The 18,540-nt window shown below is 35.2% G+C and overlaps 1 protein-coding gene across 1 annotated transcript; it reads right to left on the reverse strand.

Moving 5' to 3' along the window:
• Nucleotides 1-1,454: 1,454 nt before the first annotated feature.
• LOC123529250 (cadherin-23-like) lies at nucleotides 1,455-10,568 on the reverse strand. The gene is made up of 11 exons (XM_045309489.2): nucleotides 10,368-10,568; nucleotides 9,744-9,926; nucleotides 8,840-9,004; nucleotides 8,218-8,373; nucleotides 6,798-6,917; nucleotides 6,288-6,464; nucleotides 5,687-5,883; nucleotides 3,645-4,429; nucleotides 3,109-3,270; nucleotides 2,530-2,765; nucleotides 1,455-2,268 (listed from the first exon to the last, which is right to left on the reverse strand). Exons 1-11 carry the CDS (start codon nucleotides 10,423-10,425, stop codon nucleotides 2,204-2,206), a joined length of 2,304 nt encoding a protein of 767 aa, XP_045165424.2. The 5' UTR covers nucleotides 10,426-10,568; the 3' UTR covers nucleotides 1,455-2,203.
• Nucleotides 10,569-18,540: the final 7,972 nt, after the last annotated feature.

Consider the following 18,540-nt stretch of genomic DNA (forward strand, 5'->3'; position numbering starts at 1 on the left):
AGTAGATGACCACTATAGATTTTGGGGCCAGTAGGCCAAAGGTCAAGGTCACATTGACCCAGAACAGTTAAACCCTTTTTGGACGATACCTTGAGAACTCTTTGGCCTAGGATCACAAAACTTAATAGGGAGGTTGATCATGACCAGCAAATGACTCCTGTTGATTCTGAGATCAATAGTTCAAAGGTCAAGGTCACATTGGGCAGGAACAGTTAAACAGTTTCCGGATGATAACTTAAGAACGCTGGGCCAAGGATCATGAAAGTTGATAGAGAGGTTAATAATGACCAGCAGATGACCCCTATTGATTTTGAGGTCAGTAGGTCAAAGGTTAAGGTTACAGTGTTCCGGAACAGTTAAACCGTTTCCAAGCGGTTACTTGAGAACGCTTGGGTTTAGGATCACAAAACTTGATAGGGAGATTGGTTATGACCAGTAGATGACCCCTATAGATTTTAGGGCCAGTAGGCCAAAGGTCAAGGTCACATTGACCCGGAACAGTTTTTGGATGATACCTTGAGAACGCTTTGGCCTAGGATCATAAAACTTAATAGGGAGGTTGATCATGACCAGCAGATGATCCCTGCTGATTTTGAGGTCAATAGTTCAAAGGTTAAGGCTACAGAATGCTTGGTATACTTTTTTCTTAGAGGAAACTTGTAAGATTTGTCTGTAAAGCTAGTAGGGGTTGCCAAGCGATCATTTTTGTAATATACTGGTTTCTGAGAAAAATTATGATTTTTCAAAGTTTTTCATATTACCATATTACTGTGGCAACTTAAAGATCAGGTTACCTTTGGCTGTTTTAATAGTGGGACATCTAACTGTCATTTCTGTGTTATCACAATACTGAAATTTTTGGAGACGGTTTTTGCAATTCTTTAAGTACATGTAGCAGAAACGGTCTAACCCTCCAAAAATAAGGGGTTAATCAAAATGTGAACGTCGCGGTTAAACCAATGAAAATGCTTGAAATTACAGACTTGACATTATTTACTTCTCTGTGAACAGTATTTGACACGTAATCAATTCTTGTTTGTGTGTGTGTGTTTTTTTTTGTTTTGTTTTTTTTGTTGGGGGGGGGGGGGGGGGGGGGTTGCGCATAAGGTATAAAGGTAGGTGGTTCTATCCCGAAACCGATCCAAGCTTGCAATAATGTGTAGGAAGTTACCGGATGTCCTCCATCACCCGATGATGAAATTTTAGATTAGATTATTAACGTTTTACCCCTAACTGTGGTATTAGGACCGACACAGTGGAACCACTTCTCGTGGTTTAATGACGTACGTATACTTTCAAAAGGTACGTTTGCAGCATATTTACAGACGACTTGAAGGTCGCCAAAAATAAGCCATTAAACATGTCGACTTGTTTTTGTTTTGTTTTGCTTTGTTTTTTAATGTGTATAATGTCGCACCGACACAATTATAGGTCATATGGCGACATTCAAGCTTTAGTGGTAGAGAAAGAGTGCCCTTCCGTGCATTATTTTATCACGGGCGGGCATTGCCGACCTTCCGTATGCCAGCTGTATGACTTCCTCACACGAAGAATGCAACGACTGGAGTTGGGTCCGAGCTCACATATAATTAAGTGATTTGGAGCCGGCGACCTTACAAAACATGTAGATTCGAGCCCACATATGCAAGTAATTTGAAGTCGGCGACCTTAACCACTCGAGCAAGGAAGTCTCAGTGTCTTGTGCTTACATACACGTTTGTACATATTCAGAATGAAATTTGTTTTGAACCAGTAACTTGCTTTTATCAACACGATAGTTAAATAATAAATATGATAAGTAACAAAACAGATAGAATAAATAAACAAACTGATAAATAAATGGTTAATGACTGATAAAAAAATAATGCCTTGAATATCTTTTATATATGAGCCACGCCATGAGAAAAGCTTACATGGTGGCTTTGCGACCAGCATGGATCCAGATCCGCGTAGTCTGGTCAGGATTCATGCTGTTCGCTTTCAAAGCCTATTGCAATTAGAGAAACTGTTAGCGAACAGCATGGATCCTGACCAGACTGCGCGGATGCGCAGGCTGGTCTGGATCCATGCTGGACGCAAAGCCACTATGTTGGTTTTCCCATTGCGCGGCTGATATATGTATATATATCCATGCTTATTAGTCATTTTTTGTTTTATGATAAATATCAATTTGCAATTTTGTTAAACTATAATATTTGTTGCACTAGCGTCCCTCAAACGACCATATCATGCCACTGGCAGCCTGACCTTTCTTTGAGGTAGATGGACCTGAAAGAAAATACATAGAAATATATAAATAATCAACAGATGTTTAAAGTAATTTCTTCAAAGGTTGACTTTTAACTGATCATTTGTTTCTCGAACAGAACTATTATTTCAGGCCCCAGTAATGGGGGTAACCACAGTTATTTTCTCCATCATATGCAAAGAGAGCGTCGGAGAACATCCCCTAATTGCGACATAATCAAAATTGATTTATCATAACATGAGTGCAAACGGGGTCTTGAAAGCTTGCGATGTATATCTTACCTTCGCTGTCAACCGATTTCTTCATTCCTTTAAATTTTTCTAACTGCAACTTTTGACTTTGAGTCAGCATTTCCCTGTCTACTGGTGTCGCAGATATATCAGGGGTTTTATCCCTTCCCATGTACGCATAGTCAAGAACTCTGCCATTTATTGATTCACTAGACTGACGTTTCTTGCGCTGGCCTCCGTTGTTGCCGACTGGCTTTGTACCTGAAGGTCCTGGGAGCTCTTTTGATCTGTAAAGCGCATTTCTATGTATTACTTAAAATCGTTTTGTTTACCAACATGACGTGAAAAAAAGAAATGACCAGGAACGGAACATTGGATTAAGTGTTTTTAAGGACATATCACTGTACGCGTGCATTCGCAATCAAAGTATTGAGGTGACTGACGGGGGTGTCTTTATCTGTTGTCGCGTCATTGCATTGACTGCACTCCTTAATGTTATTCAATGACAAGTATTAAAGTTGACGCCAAATACCAAATAAGCAAGAACAACACGTAACTGTATATTCCTAATGGCAATTATAGTGCACTATCAAAAAGTGCTGCAACACAATTGCCGAATTACGTAATTACCTGAGTGAATCCTCAGCCTTGTCTGGTTCATCGTTTACACCGAGTAAAGCGTTTCTTGCACGTATATATTCTTGATCTCTTTTCTCTGCAAGTAAGATTTCCATTCTACTCTTCTTTTTCTTCTTCAACGCACCTGGTCGCAGACAGCCGCACCATCGCCACCTGATAAATACATGACGGAAAAAATGGATATAAATGAGCTACAACTTTTCAAAAAGACTTCACATTTTATTGCACGAACGTCTTACGATCTCCATTAAATATGTGGATACAAGTCTAAAGCTTTTTTATGAAAAGGAAATTCTAGCGACTTTCAGTCAGGAGGATGAAGTTTTTTAAAAAGCGTGTCTGCATTAGTCTGCAGTCAATAAAGTTCAATGGAGGTTCAAAGTTTCTTTATTCTAGTTGCAACTGTATCATTTTATACTTCACGCTACTGAAATTTTGCCAGCTATATCTCTCCTTGTTATACAAAACCTGCTACGACAAGGATGATTAAGACTCATGAGCCTAACTCTTTCAACGACGTTTCTTACCTTGACTTCTTTTTCTTCTTTGATAGATGTTTCACAATCTTCAGTCTTTCTCGATCATAGCAACATTTTAACACCGTAAGCACAATGCATGTGACGAGTAACATGAAAACGACCAAGCTTACGGCGGAAACCAACGTTATTGCCGACGTCGTGCACAGGAAACATTCTGTTATTCCTTCGTAAGTCGTGATTGTTGGTCTTTCTGTGTAAGTCACGGTCAATGTCACTGTCGCCGACAGCGGACCGGGGTTCGTTCCTTTATCATTTATCAGTACTGTTACGTAGAACGACGTGTTATAATCCATTGTGAATGCAGTGGAAATTGAAACATTACCGGATGTATCTACTTGGAAGAAGGTTTTAGCGTACCCAGTACTTAGCCCGATGATGCTATATTCCAACTCCGCGTTGACTGTACTGTCAATGTCAGAGCAGTCAACGTTCATTAGTGTAGTACTGACAGCTTGTGCATAAGTTAACGAGAAGCTGGTTACCGATGGACTGCATATTGGGTTGTTGTCGTTAATGTCTGTAATTGTTATAGTGTAAGTTGTGTCGTCACTCAGCCCGTCAGTGTCAGAACAACGAATCGTGAGATTTACTTCATTTGCAAGGTGCACGTCATCGTAGTCGTAATCTTGCGCGAGAGTTACTTGCGCTGTAGTGGGATCTATGGAAAAATATGCAGATTCCGTGCTGAACAAAATAGCATATGTTGTTGTGTCCGGTGGTACTCCGTCAGGATCTGTACACAGCTGATCCAGTGTGCCGACAACGGTACCATTCTGTTACAGATAAATAATACACTGCATAAATCTTAACGTACGCACGAGGGGTAGTTGTATTGAAAAGAACCAAGTAGATGTATTGAAAATAGTCCTTCAGAATCCAAGACAGGCCTTGCACTGGTTACTATACAAAATGTTATTATATTTTCGTGTAGGTATAGCGTTGTAGAAAAAGAATCCAGTTGATGCGGATGTGGCACCATTGAACATTATGCTAGAAACAAGATGGCGGCCAATATAGCGGACAAAAGAAGCAACACACACACTGTTAAAGTTTCTATTTATATCATCTCAATATATTACTCATATGACTAGAACACAACTAATTCGAAATGAAGGAGTATTGATTTATTACAGGTTCTGTTTATGCAATTTGTAATAATAAAAATTGTTACCAAAAATAACTAAAATTAGCACTGTATCAATGTAACATACTGTTAGAGAAATTACAGTATTATTCTTAATACAATGTTGCAATCAAGTTAGTTTAACCTATGCTCACAATCCAAGACCACTGCTGTTATGTTAATGTTTCAGGGTATGAATCGGTACCTACATTATACGTTATCTATATATATAACCAAGTCAATGAAGGTGTACAGATTTATGCTGGTCAATATATATATTCTTTGTTTTTCGTATTGCCTAACTTTCAAACTTAAATAATAAACACAATTTTGGTAACGTACAATACCGTACAATGTAGGTAACGTATAACACAATGTATCAAATTTTAAATCTGTGTGTAGTCTTCGACATCACTTGACTTTCTAAAATGAATGTCGGTTAGAAATGATGATATACTTTTTCAAACAATATGTTACATAGATACACTGCCAGTTTTCGTTATTTTTAGTAACGTAACAATACAATATTACAAACTGCATATACAAGAGCCACAATGTATCAACACTCATACACCTCATATTGATTTAATTATGTTCAAGTCATATGTATAATATATTGATATGCAATATATAAAAAAAAATAACATTATGTGGTTTTCATTCTTTTGGCCGCCATATTTGTCGCCATCTTGTTTCTAGCTAAATAGTGCCACTTCCGCATCAGCCGAATTCATTGACTACCATATCATACCTATCTAAAAATGTTAAAATGTTTTGTACTGGAACCTTTACACGCATAAGCTGAAATCTGGCATTCCAATGTCATACTTAAATGTGGCTTTTAAAACAATCAGTTTTATTACTTTAGAGTTCATTTTTTTAATTAATTGACAAAAAGAAAACGAACCACACTCTCTTCTATGGTCACCGGAGATGGCGTTGCTGCAAACGTTGGTTGTTCGTTGATGTTAGTAACATTGATGGTTAACGTATACGTTGAAGTATTCTGCTTATCAATATAGTCCTCAATTTCTACATTTAATATATATTCATAGGTGGTTTCGAAGTCTAAAGTGACCCCACCCAGTAGGTAGACCTCTCCAGCTAAAATAAAATTAAAGTTTCGTGATTAAAACTTGTTAGTCTATTCGCTGAGATGATTTAAATACTATAAAGACTTCACTGTACATCTTCAGTATAATTAAACACATTGCGCAATTCGTATTCATGACATATAACCGGTTAACAGGTTTTTTATTCAAACTTTTTGTATATTGGACGCTAATTAATAGAAACGTATTTTCTGTCTTTCCTCTTAACTAAAAATTGCCCAGTGTCTTTGCTTTGATATCTATAAACTTTGATATCTATAAAATGTTGACTATCCATATTTCCGAATATGGAAAATGGAAAACTTCAGAATAATCCATACTTTCGAAAGGCAAACTAGGCATGAAATACATACACTTGGTAGAAAGGTTACTTATTGCGCTTTATGTCGCACTTACTTGCTGGAACTAGTTCAAAACCGGCAACACCCGTAGTCTCCGACATTTGAACAGTGTCGCCCTCTGCATCGTAGGTGTCTATGTCGTGTACTAACAGCCGTCCTGCCGTAAATTCCGGTAAACTTATAGTCTCATCCGGATTTACCCCATTCACGAATTCAGGCGGAGTGTTTCGCGCTACATATATAAAAGAGTTAAAATTTACCTATAAAATAAATGTTATTCTAGTAACTGATTCTTTTTTGTTTTATTGCAACAATGTGCTTCCTGGCAAGTGGCAACGTTTTGTCAGTTAAAATGTATTATATAAGTTGCCCTAAATGCATTTATTACTTGCATTATGGCAAAATGAGCATAATTACACTTTGGTATTCAATAAGAAGTGGTCGACATTAAGTCTTGAAATTTAATATAGACTGTTGATGGAACCAGTACTTGCTTCGAGGACGTTCGAGGACGTTCATCATATTACTGGTCGAATGGTGTTTAAATAATCATTTATAACGTTACCATTTATATTGACAGTTACGGTGACTGTGCTTGTTGTTTTTTCATCACCAACCTCGATCTCTAAAATATACTGAGGTACGTCATCGTTGTCTATCAGATCTTGTGTTATCTTCAACATGTCTACAACGTAGGTAAGTATCATAAACAAGAAGCGCAAGTACAGAAGTATTATAAACTAAAGACATTAGAAGCGCAAATACAGTATCATGAACTAGAAATACAAGTACCAGTATATTAGTTATATACTATATAAGCGCAAGTGTAAAAGCATCATAAACTAGATGCGCAAATATATAAATACATTTATCACATAACTAGAAGCGAAGATATAAAAGTAGTATAAACCAGAAGCACAAATACGAGGTGCGTACCTAAGTATATATAGGTATATAAGTAACAAACACTTAGAGGTGCCAGTATTTAAGGATCCTAAACTAGAAGCACAAGTATGTATATAAATATCGTAAATTAGAAGCGCAGGTATGTAAATATTATTAACTAGAAGTGCAAATACATAAGCATCATAAATTAGAAATACAAGTACGTAAGTAAGTCGTATACTAGAAGCGCAAGTATATAAGTATCATAAACTAGAAGCGCAGGTAATTAAGTGTTGTAAACTAGAAGCACAAGTGTATAAGTATCATAAACTAAATGCGCAAGTATACAAGATACAACAAGGTACAACAAACAACAAGATACAACAAACAACAAGATATATACAAGATACAACAAGATATAACAAACAACAAGATACAACAAACAACAAGATACACTCTTTATTTGCATTACAGCGTTACCTATGAAAAACTATTGGCCGACCCAAAACTATAGAAGCGCAAGTATGTAAGTGTCATAAACTAGACGTACAAGATTGCAAGAGCCATAAACTAGAAACGCAGATATATAAGTATCATCAACTAGAAACGCAAGTACATAAATATCAATAACTAGAAATGCAGATATATAAGTACCAAAACTCTAAACAAAAGTTGATAGGCATAATAAACTAAATGCGCAAATTTACAAGTATCATAAACTAGAGGTGCAAATGCTAGGTAAGCGCATTATTTTTCTTGTTTTGTTCAGTTTGGATAATGTGACTTTGACAGTTAATATCTTATATGACTATTTCCCGGCTCAGTGTGGGTCAAACCGATGACGATGGTGTTCCTCGTGATGCAAGGTTTGTACAAGCAAGTAACCAGACCGCTTCTTCACATGCTGGAACTCTTGACACGTTAGAAGAATACAGGTGCGAAGTTGCTCACTTGATTCCATGCCAACGTTGTTGGAAGCGCTCCACTTCCCATAGACACAGTTACTTATTTGATCTTGATTAATTTCATTTAAAAAGCTAGGGAAGTCTTCTACTTCGTCTGTAATTATGAAAGTAGCTTATCATAAATAAGAACCTTACCGTTTGAAAAAATGAAGAAATTGGCGATAGGTTCGGCTGGAGTTGTGCTGACCACGGCCTGGCGAGGTAATGGGGATGGTGTATCAGGATCGGTGTAACTTAACGTGAATACATTCATGTTGGCTTTTGTCGTCTTTGCTGATAAATCTACAGTACCTGTTGAAATAGAATATTGTTAAGACAATATATGATTAAATGAGTCCATATGCATCCCGCAAATTTGTCATTTGTTGTCAAAAAGTGAAGCCATTATTTTCTATTGTCGCCATATGAGAAATGTTGAGCCGAGGTCATTGTAGTTATACTCTAAGACTGTCACGTCAGTTCGAATGCATGCTGGTACATGGTCAACTAAGATCAGTACATAGATTATATACCAAATGATAAACTAGCTTTAATAAGTAAATATAAATGAAATACTTAGTAAATAAGCGTCGGGTTGTTTCAGAAAAAAAGTTATTTATAAGTCAGCCGTCGTGAGAACATGTCTCGCCCGGGTCTCAAACCTACAGACTAGAACTCTTGAACTAATCACGCAATCCAGTATAAAAGATGTAAATGATGTTTACCCACATTCGATTTTTGTTTGTTTAGCAATTTGATATCATGAAACCATACGTACCAGGAGTGTTTGTGAATACGGGAGCAACGTTTTGTATCAGATTTACAGTGAGTGTTAGAGACGGCGAAGAATCGGTCCCGTCAGTGCACGTGATATCGAGCGAATAAGTGGATGTCGTTGTATAAACAAAACTCGGTGATGTTGCTAGCTGTACTATATATTGACCTGTTCGTAAATCAAACCAAGAAGAAATTTATATTTCTTTTTAAAACAGATTTTCGGCGGATGCTTACGTACTATTCATCCGATGCAAATCTATTTCTGAAGATATAATATGTATTACTCTGGTATATAACTTGCCTTCTGAAAGGAACTACATGGAGATTAATACTGAAATGATGTTTACACTTGCCAACAAAAAAATGTCAAAATATTTATTCTTTTTAGCCTTTATTTTTAAAGGGTGTTAAAAACCCCAAAAAGAAATGTTTAGAAGTAAAGTTTAAAAAGTAGTAGTATGTAATGAAAGCTGATCAAATCAAACAAGGAAATGAAAGCGACGAACACAATTCTGAATACTGTTGAACTTGATTTAGCGGCCACTTGTATTAACCGACAACTAAGCAGTCGCTCATCTGAATTTGTTCTAATTTTAACCCAAAGCTTAAGTAGCAATGTAAAATTATAATCATATGAAACACAGAAAGTGCATAGTTTAACCATTAACCTGCTAAAATTCTACACTTTCAATTTGGACAGTACCAATAACTGTTTAAAAGGATATGCTTATCAAAACGATTCTTACTGAATGGCGAACAGTGTAGATCTTGATCAGACTGCACGGATATGCAGGCTGATCATGATATACACTGGTCGCAAAGGCAGAAACAATCGTGTCCAGAATGATAAGGGTTAAAGAAACACACGTTAAGTAGAAACAATCATATGTGAAAGTTTCACTTACCCGCTCCGCTGCCTGCTGCTATAACAAAGTTAGGCTGGGCTGAGTCGAAACCGCAATTCACGGTACCGACACTGGGACTCTGATAAAACGCTACACTGTACAGGAACGTGCCACCGGCTGCTTCTTCAAACACTGACACCGTCGCCGGCAGGTTGCCTATCTCTATATACCCCGCACTGTCAGCTAATTTTAATAAATGAATTAATATAAATGATTATAGCACAGAATTAGAAATGATATAAGAAAGACAACGAAAAAAGGACAGACAGACAGACAGACAGACAGACAGACAGACAGACAGAAAGAAAGAAAGAAAGAAAGAAAGAAATGAATGAATGAATGAATGAATGAATGAATGAATAATTAAAGAAAGAAATAATTAAAGAAAGAAAGAATTTAAAGAAAGAAAGAAAGAAAGGGAGAAATTATGAAATGAAGATAAAAATCAAATGAAAAAATGAATGAAAGTATAGGTTGATTGGCACGAGCGGAAGTCCCAACAAAAGCCTTACATGCACGATGCTTATAGGTTACTGATTTTCATTCATTTTCTCGTTTCTATTTATCAGAAATTTCTTCTCTATCAAATATTCTGTCTAAATAAATCTTTTTGTTCACACCTACCTGACCCGAAAAGATACGCGAATAATCCAGTAAGTATATATAACATCTCCAATTTCATTTTCTAAGGAATCTCTACGTTTTATCATTTAACTATGTAGTTTACACATTCAATTTTATTTTAAAAATTTAAGTTGTAAAAAGCGCGACAATTTTTTTTTCTAATACCTATTTAAAACTAATGCACTGTTCTGAGTTCAATGAAGTCGCAAGAGCGTATCGTAAAAAACAATAGGTTGAATGTGTAATGTATACAGAGTTCCTTAAAATAGATATAAACTAAGCCAAAACAGAACAAAAGAACGCTATTTGTATATCATATATCGTCACTTTCGTACCTTTCTAACCTAATGTCTTTGCCCTTGTTTTAGACTATAATATTAACCGAATTTTAGAACACCTTTTCAGTAAAGCTGTGCAAGTTCGTTCATTTATAACACATATATACGAGGAATATTTCAAAATATATGCTGTACTTAATTTACCCATCATACAAAACTTTTTTACTATGATAAAACAATTAAGTATAGTAAGAACTGACTTTTAACATCGGTCGTAGAAATCTAGCGGTGTGCCGTAACCATAGAAACGGCTACAGAAGCTGGTAATCGCGGAAACTCAAAAAACTTTCTTTTGTCATATTTCAAAATGTAGTAGTATCAGAAACTTGATTTTTTCAAATTTTCATTAAGTTATGAATACCTATTGTTTGCAGTGATTATATTCTAAATATCTGATTTAATTTCTTAATTGTCGCCAGCACGTGCATTTTAGTAATAAGCACGTGCATTCAGTTGTAAACTAACAAGGTGCCTCTTTTAATTAGAAAATATTTTCTGGACTTAATTACAACTATTGCTGATTTTTGGCTTGAAAATGTTGTATAATACGCATGCAATTAAAATTCTAAAAATTTTGATACGTCAGTTTAACAGCATTTTATATAATAGTGCAGCGGATTGCATTCCATATAGGCTATTAATTCGCTTCCTTTTTCAATACATATGGACAATGAGTTAATTAATAATGCGTTAAATATCGGCTTGGAATATTTAATAGATATTATATGAAAAACAACAAAGTTTATCAAATTAATTGTTGGAAAACATGTGGATAAATTCAATTTAATTATTAATTAAATTGTTTTTGTGACATTGCCTTTTGTTAGCTGTCAGTATTGTATAGATACGCTTAACATATTATAATGCAAGCATAAAACTGTTCCATTTTTCGTTGATATTTTACTATTACTGTTACGTACGAAATCAAGTATTTTAGATTTGATACGTGTATTTTCTTAATAACTAATCATATTACCGGACTTCTCTCCATAATTCAGCGGAACCATTATGGGAGTAAACTAGACCTAGAGTAAAGGCTCCCAGTGTGTGTAGAGCGGTTCTACCAAGGTGATGCTAATGTACATGTAGAAAGAATGTACGATGAAATTTGCGAAAAAAATAATAATGTTTTGCATATTTCTTATTTTCGGGGTGGGTCAGTTATTGTTACACTGTTGAAATCTCGTATTATGCAATACACTTTCCGGAGATATCAACACCATCGGTATGTTATCAAGTACTATATATTTTGTATATAGACCGGATGGAAAAATAAAAGGAAAATTCGATGTTTTTGAAAGAGTATGTCTGTATTTCTTTCATGCACATTTGTAGTAGCAATATACATCCTCTGCATGCGGTTACATATGTTAAAGTGACAGTTTGCAATGTTATTTTTATACATTTTCATTTCGGCTCCGTTGCTTCAATAAGTCGCATATTTCTAGTTATTTTATATACAAAACACTTTACAGTTAATTGACAAATTGAAAAACAAAATGAAATCCAAATGATCGTTTTACTATGATGACTTACATTCTAAACATTGAAAAAACATACACATACCATAATCTCGTTTTAAAAAGCAAACAGAACGTAAGTATAGGTCTATGTGTAAGGACGAATTTCAAGTGTTAATAAATAACTGCGGATGGCCAAATCCCTGATCCCCTAACCCCCACACACTACCACTTACTCAAACTGAGCAACTTGAATAAATCCTAGACGTCTCAGTGCTAAGATTTATTCTTTATTGCAACTTTGTACAACTAACCCGGTATTTATCAATAAGCACACTATATCAGAATCAATTTGCTTATAGGGAAAATACCGAAATGGTACAAGGTTACATTCTTCATTTGTTCCATATAAACATTTAAATCTTGAGACCTCATTTTCAGTGCTTTACAGCGTTTCAATGATATAAAAACACATATATAGCCATTCAATATAACATGTCTTCTCACCAAAAATGAAAACTATATACTAGTATATTGAGATGTTAGGTTACATATATTAAAGAAACATTATCTGTCTGAAAAACAGCACCATCTGAAAATACTCCCATGAAATTTGTCATTTGGCGATAACCCGTATACATGTAGACATGGAAATTCACAGTGAAAGTGATCTAGATCTTTTCTCAATACAATAAGCAATACAGCTAAGCCAAAGCTATAACTGTCACATCCTTATCTGACTTATATACAAGATCTCATCAACAACAAGGAACTACATTTTGAATTGCAAAAACAGATTAGCTAACATCATCTTACATGCTTGGCGAACTTCTCTTTTCGTAACACTGGGGCTCATTGTCCCTGCGCAATTAGTGGGGACCGATGCGCTATGCTAACTGCCAAATGCTAAATAAGAAGTTGTTTATGCTAAATGTCAATAGCTTAATGATAATGTCACATACTTAATACTAAATGCTACATACAAAATACTAAATGCCGTATACAAAATGATAAATGTCATAAAAACTCTACATGCAGCCACAGGAAAACAGTGCAGCAATTACAAGGCAGAGACTGAAACACTCATAAAGGCCGTCTCAATGGTTGAAGACTCGGCAGAAGAAAGCTCCTCAGTCGTCTTTCTCACATATGCATACCTGTTATGGAAGTTCTGATCTACAATAAAGCTCCGCACTAGCCAGGAGAATGCAGAGCCTGGGTATAACCTGCAAAGTAGCACTTCAGTGGATTACATCCATTGTGGACTTGCAGGCAATGAAGAGGCAGCCCAACTGGCTAAGCTAGAAGCTCAGTCAGAACAACCAACAAAACCTGTGAGTTACAAGAAGAAAGTCACCATCATCAAGGCACTAACGGGACCAAGGATAGAGAAAGATGCTTTTCATCTCCTTGAACAAGTGATGTTAGTCAGGCTTCGCTCGGGGCACATCAAACTCAATGCTCACATGTACAAGAAATACAGACTGGCACCATCGCCAACTTGTTCATATGGTGAGGATGATCAGACTGCGGAGCATATACTTCGGAGATGTAAAAAGGCATGACCATGAGCGAGCTGCGACTTGGCCGATAGATACCTCAATGCACCATAAACTGTATGGGGGCTGTAAGGGGCTGTTATATTTTTCTAAGTTACTGTAACATCATTAATACATGAACCTTTGATGAATAATTGAGGAAAGACTTACTTACAATGGAACTTTACATGGAAATCCTGGTGACATTCTGAAATCCTGTGTCATGAACTGATCTTTACAAAGTATAGATACTCTTACCTTATAAACTTGCCATACTGGTGTGAACTGGTTAGAAATGAACATTTTATATATGAAAACCACAATAACATTGTGAAATACTTACCTTTTTTACAGAAATTTGTCAGTCTTCTCAGATTTCATTGTTACCAAAAGTTTCACTGGCGGAAATATTTGAAATCCGCCCACATCAATATTTTCTTATAAGATTTCCATTTATAGTCAAAGTTTCTACCTAGGAACAATTCATGATCTGTATTTATTTGTAATTTATGATTGTTAAACACCAGAAATCCATCAACTACCATTGTTATATGCAATTTATCGATCATTTTCTTATTTATTTTTCGTGCTGCATATCAATATGGCGGCTGCTGAAATGCTGGATTTCAGCCTCGGAAATCCTTCTATCATTTGATTGGTGGATCTTGGTGGATTTCTGGATTTTACTGTTTTGATTGGTGAATTTCAGATCCAAATGTTTATAAAAGCCGGTAAGAAATCCTGGTTAGCACTTCGGTCTTGACCTTCAAAAGCGTCACATCAAAAGTGCAACAACCGCCAACTTTCAATTTCACTTTGATTCAACCAACTCCTGTTTGTAAGTATTTGTAATCCAACTGTATATGAAGGAACACTGTTGTTACTATAAATATGAGAATATTACTATAGATCTATAACCTATAGTAAAAGTACTTTTAAACTTGGAAGAAATCTTTATTTATTTTTCTCGATATCCTGACAGATGTTTACAGGGGCATTGAGGATCTGTGGCAAACCAGAAGTTTCGTCAAGGCTACTGGTCGGACAATGTAGTTGTGAACGAGAAGAAGAAGATAAAAACAAATCCTTTTTTGTCAAGTGATAAATGGTAATTCTCAAATTATCAATCTTCTTGATCTTTATCTCTTCAACTAATGGATGTAATTTTTACTCATTTGGAAAAATATGTGCTGCCTGTCTAATTTAAAGCAATAACGTTGCAGATGTTACAGGGACATAGAACCGAAATATTTCGCTGTAAAATGTTTATCATATAATAGACTAAGATATGTAATAGAGAAAAAAGTTATGTAACGAAGGGCAATGATTATATAACTGATATATTCAGCACTTTTTTCCAATGGAAACTTAGCAATGAACATTTTGACATTTGTTGTTTTATCAAAAAAAAACATTTATCATTGACAATTACCGTTCGAAAGCCAATATTTGAAGTAAAGCAGTTCGTAAATAGCATTTTTCATTTTGCATTAACATTTTTGCTGTTACCATTGGGCATTGACCTTCCATAGGCATATCGCAGTTGGTATGTTGCATTTTATATAAAGTATTTGGCATTTTGTATTAAGTGACTGGCATTTAGCATTAAGCATTTGGAGTTTAGCATTAAGTTATTGGCATTTTGTATTAAATAATTGTCATTTAACATTTGGCTATATTCATGGCGCACTGGCCTTCGATACATATCAAATGCCATATGCCATATCCTTTGTGCTAAATGCCTATAATTATTGCCAAATGACAAATACCACTCGTCAAATGCTTTAACTTTGTGAGTTAATAATCCGTATCCCTCACACTAATGAATGTTACTTTTAATCACGTGAAAACATATGAAGTTCTATCAGCCCGATTTGAAGCAAAACATGTTCTTAGTGTTATGAGATGACATGATCTAAACTTTTCACTCTTAAATATTAAGAAGTATTTTTAATAGAGACAAAGTTATGTTACAAAGGCCAATGACTATTTACAGGATGCATTTATACACTGATATCTTCAGCTCTTTATCTGCATAAGTACGTAGCAATACGCATTTGGCATTTATTGTTTCGTATTTGCAATTGACAATTATCATTTATTGTTTGACAATTACAAATGTACCATTTCATAGGCAATATTTGACATTAGGCATATAGCAAATAGCATTTTGCAATAACTGTTTGTCATTTAGCATTTGGCAATTAGCATGGCACACCGGCTTTCCATAGCCTTCCATAGTACTTAACAAGTCGAAAGATTTCCTGCGGCCAGAAGTTATACCAGGCTAAAAAGAAACTTATGAGTGCTTGTTTTTTTTTACCATACCATTACGCTTTACATAGGAAAAATAACTCCATTCTACATGCTGTACAAGTAGACCTATGAAATATATATTTCTTAATTCTGAAAGTTATTGTTTTGAGCAAAAGTAACTATATTTCCCTTTCATGTATGACATAACTTTTAGCTCAACTGTCCACATTCCTTGACTATTGAAATACTTTACTAGAGCTATCATAAATGTGATTCATGCCTTCACCTGGACTTAATTGACATATAGAGCAAAACAAAACAACTCAAGACCATAATCCAAGAAATTAAACAAAGAGGAATCTAAAAAATCCCTTATGCACAATGAGGTATCAATATTGATCACTGCTGAAAGTTTGAATAAATTATATGAAATAATGAATGAGGAATTCAGGTCACAAGACTTTCTCTATATATATCATACAGAGTGCCAGCTTTATTGCAATAACGGCGTTCCATAAATCCGATAAGCCAATCGCATATCGGTAAAATATCACGTGAAAGCACCCAGTCTCCATGTGCTTTACTACTTGTTGCATTCCAATATACCTGCGGCCTTCAGGCCGCAGGTAATAAATAATATCATTTCGTTTTCAAAACATTTTGCAAAAAGGTGTTTGGCATTTAGCATTGTTATCTGATATTTAGCAACTGACAAATAACATGGCGCACCAGGTTTCCATATAAGCATGTACGTTAGCATCATCTTGGTAGAACCGTTCTACACACACTGGAAGTCTTTACTCTAGGTCTAGTAAACTCCCATTATTGTACCGCTAAATTATGGAGAGAAGTTCGGTAATATGATTAATTATTAAAGTGATAGAAGTATGAAATCTAAAATACTTGAATTTGTTACAGTAATAGTAAAAATATCAACAAAAATAAGAACAATTTTATGCATGCATTATATGTTAAGCGTATCTATACAATACCGACAGCTAACAATGTCACAAAAAAACAATATAATTTATTCACATGTTTTCCAACAATTAATGTGATAATCATTTTTTTTTCATATTATATATGTTAAATATTCCAAGCCGAGATTCAACGAGTTTTTCCCTAACTTCATTGTCCATGTGTATTGAAAAAGGAAGCGAATGAATAACGTATATTGCACGCAATTGCAATCCGCTGCATTGATATACGAAATGGTGTTAAACTGACGTATCAAAATTTTTAGAATTTTAATTGCATGCGTATTATACAATATTTTCAAGTAAAAAAATCAGCCATAGTTGTAATTAAGCCAAGAAAACATTTTCTGATTAAAAGAGGTACCTTATTGGTTCACAACTGAATGCACGTGCCAATAACTAAAATTGCACGTGCTGACGACAATTAAGAAATTTTATAAGATATTTAGAATATAATCAATGCAAACAATAGGTATTCATAACTTAATGAAAATTTGAAAAAATCAAGTTTCTAATACCATTGCTTTTTGAAATATGACAAAAGAAAGTTTTTTAGTTTCCGCGATTATCAGCTTCTGTAACCATTTCCATGGTTACGGCACACCGCTAGATTTCTACGACCGATCTTAAAACCTCCATTTGTTGCCGAACTGTATTCTTATATAGGTGAAAAAGTTTTGTATGTTGGGTAAACTAAAATCCTTACGGAGGGCCCGTACACACGAAAGCTTCTTCAGATAATATAAATCATCGTCTTGACGCCTTTGTCGTTTGAATTAATTAAACATTTTCAATTTCAATATGGCTTTTAAGTTCGTGTCATTTTTTTCTTTTGCTTTTGTTGTTGTTGGGCTTAGAGTATAGGTCACCTGGCGACTTTACAAGCCTTTGGAGGAACACTCCAGGGCCCCCACCTGACATTATTTCATCACGGGCGACCAACTAGGCAGAACTAGCGACCTTCCGTCTTTTTTTTTATTTTGGAGGGGGGGGGGGGGGGGGGTTAATTCAATTAATTTTTTAAAAGTAACATGTGTTAATTACTTAATCGATTAAACATGATACATTGTATTATTGACCTAGATTATTAAATCCCATGCAGAGTGTTCACATATTTTAAAAGACTTCTTCCAAAGAACTTCAATTTTGAATTACACTCACATTTGTGACGGAGTCAGGTCACCTTGCTCGGCTTTCGATATGACCAAAAATTTAATTTGGTCCATGTTGTCTAGACATTATCTTGTTTTCTGGTGTGTGCGTGCGTGCGTGCGTGCGTACGTGCGTGTATGTGGTTTTTTTTTTTTGTTTTTTTTAATTTATCTGAAAATTTAAATTAACTGTATGCTATTATTTATGTCATTGTGCCACTTCGCAAAATGTATGTTGTGGTGAGTTTTCTACTTCAGTTGCGATTTCCTTTGTCAATATGTATTGGCACCGGTGCGATGACATTATTTATGTAAATGTGTTTCCATGGAGGTGAGGTTATCGGTATTTCTTCAGAGTAACTATATAGACGTCTGCATTTATTAACACCTTTGTCATCTTTGATTATCACCAAAGAATTTGACCAAATATCCATGGCAACTGAAGATAGTCTT

This window comes from Mercenaria mercenaria, chromosome 13 (assembly GCF_021730395.1).
Source record: "Mercenaria mercenaria strain notata chromosome 13, MADL_Memer_1, whole genome shotgun sequence".
Lineage (NCBI taxonomy): Eukaryota > Metazoa > Mollusca > Bivalvia > Venerida > Veneridae > Mercenaria > Mercenaria mercenaria.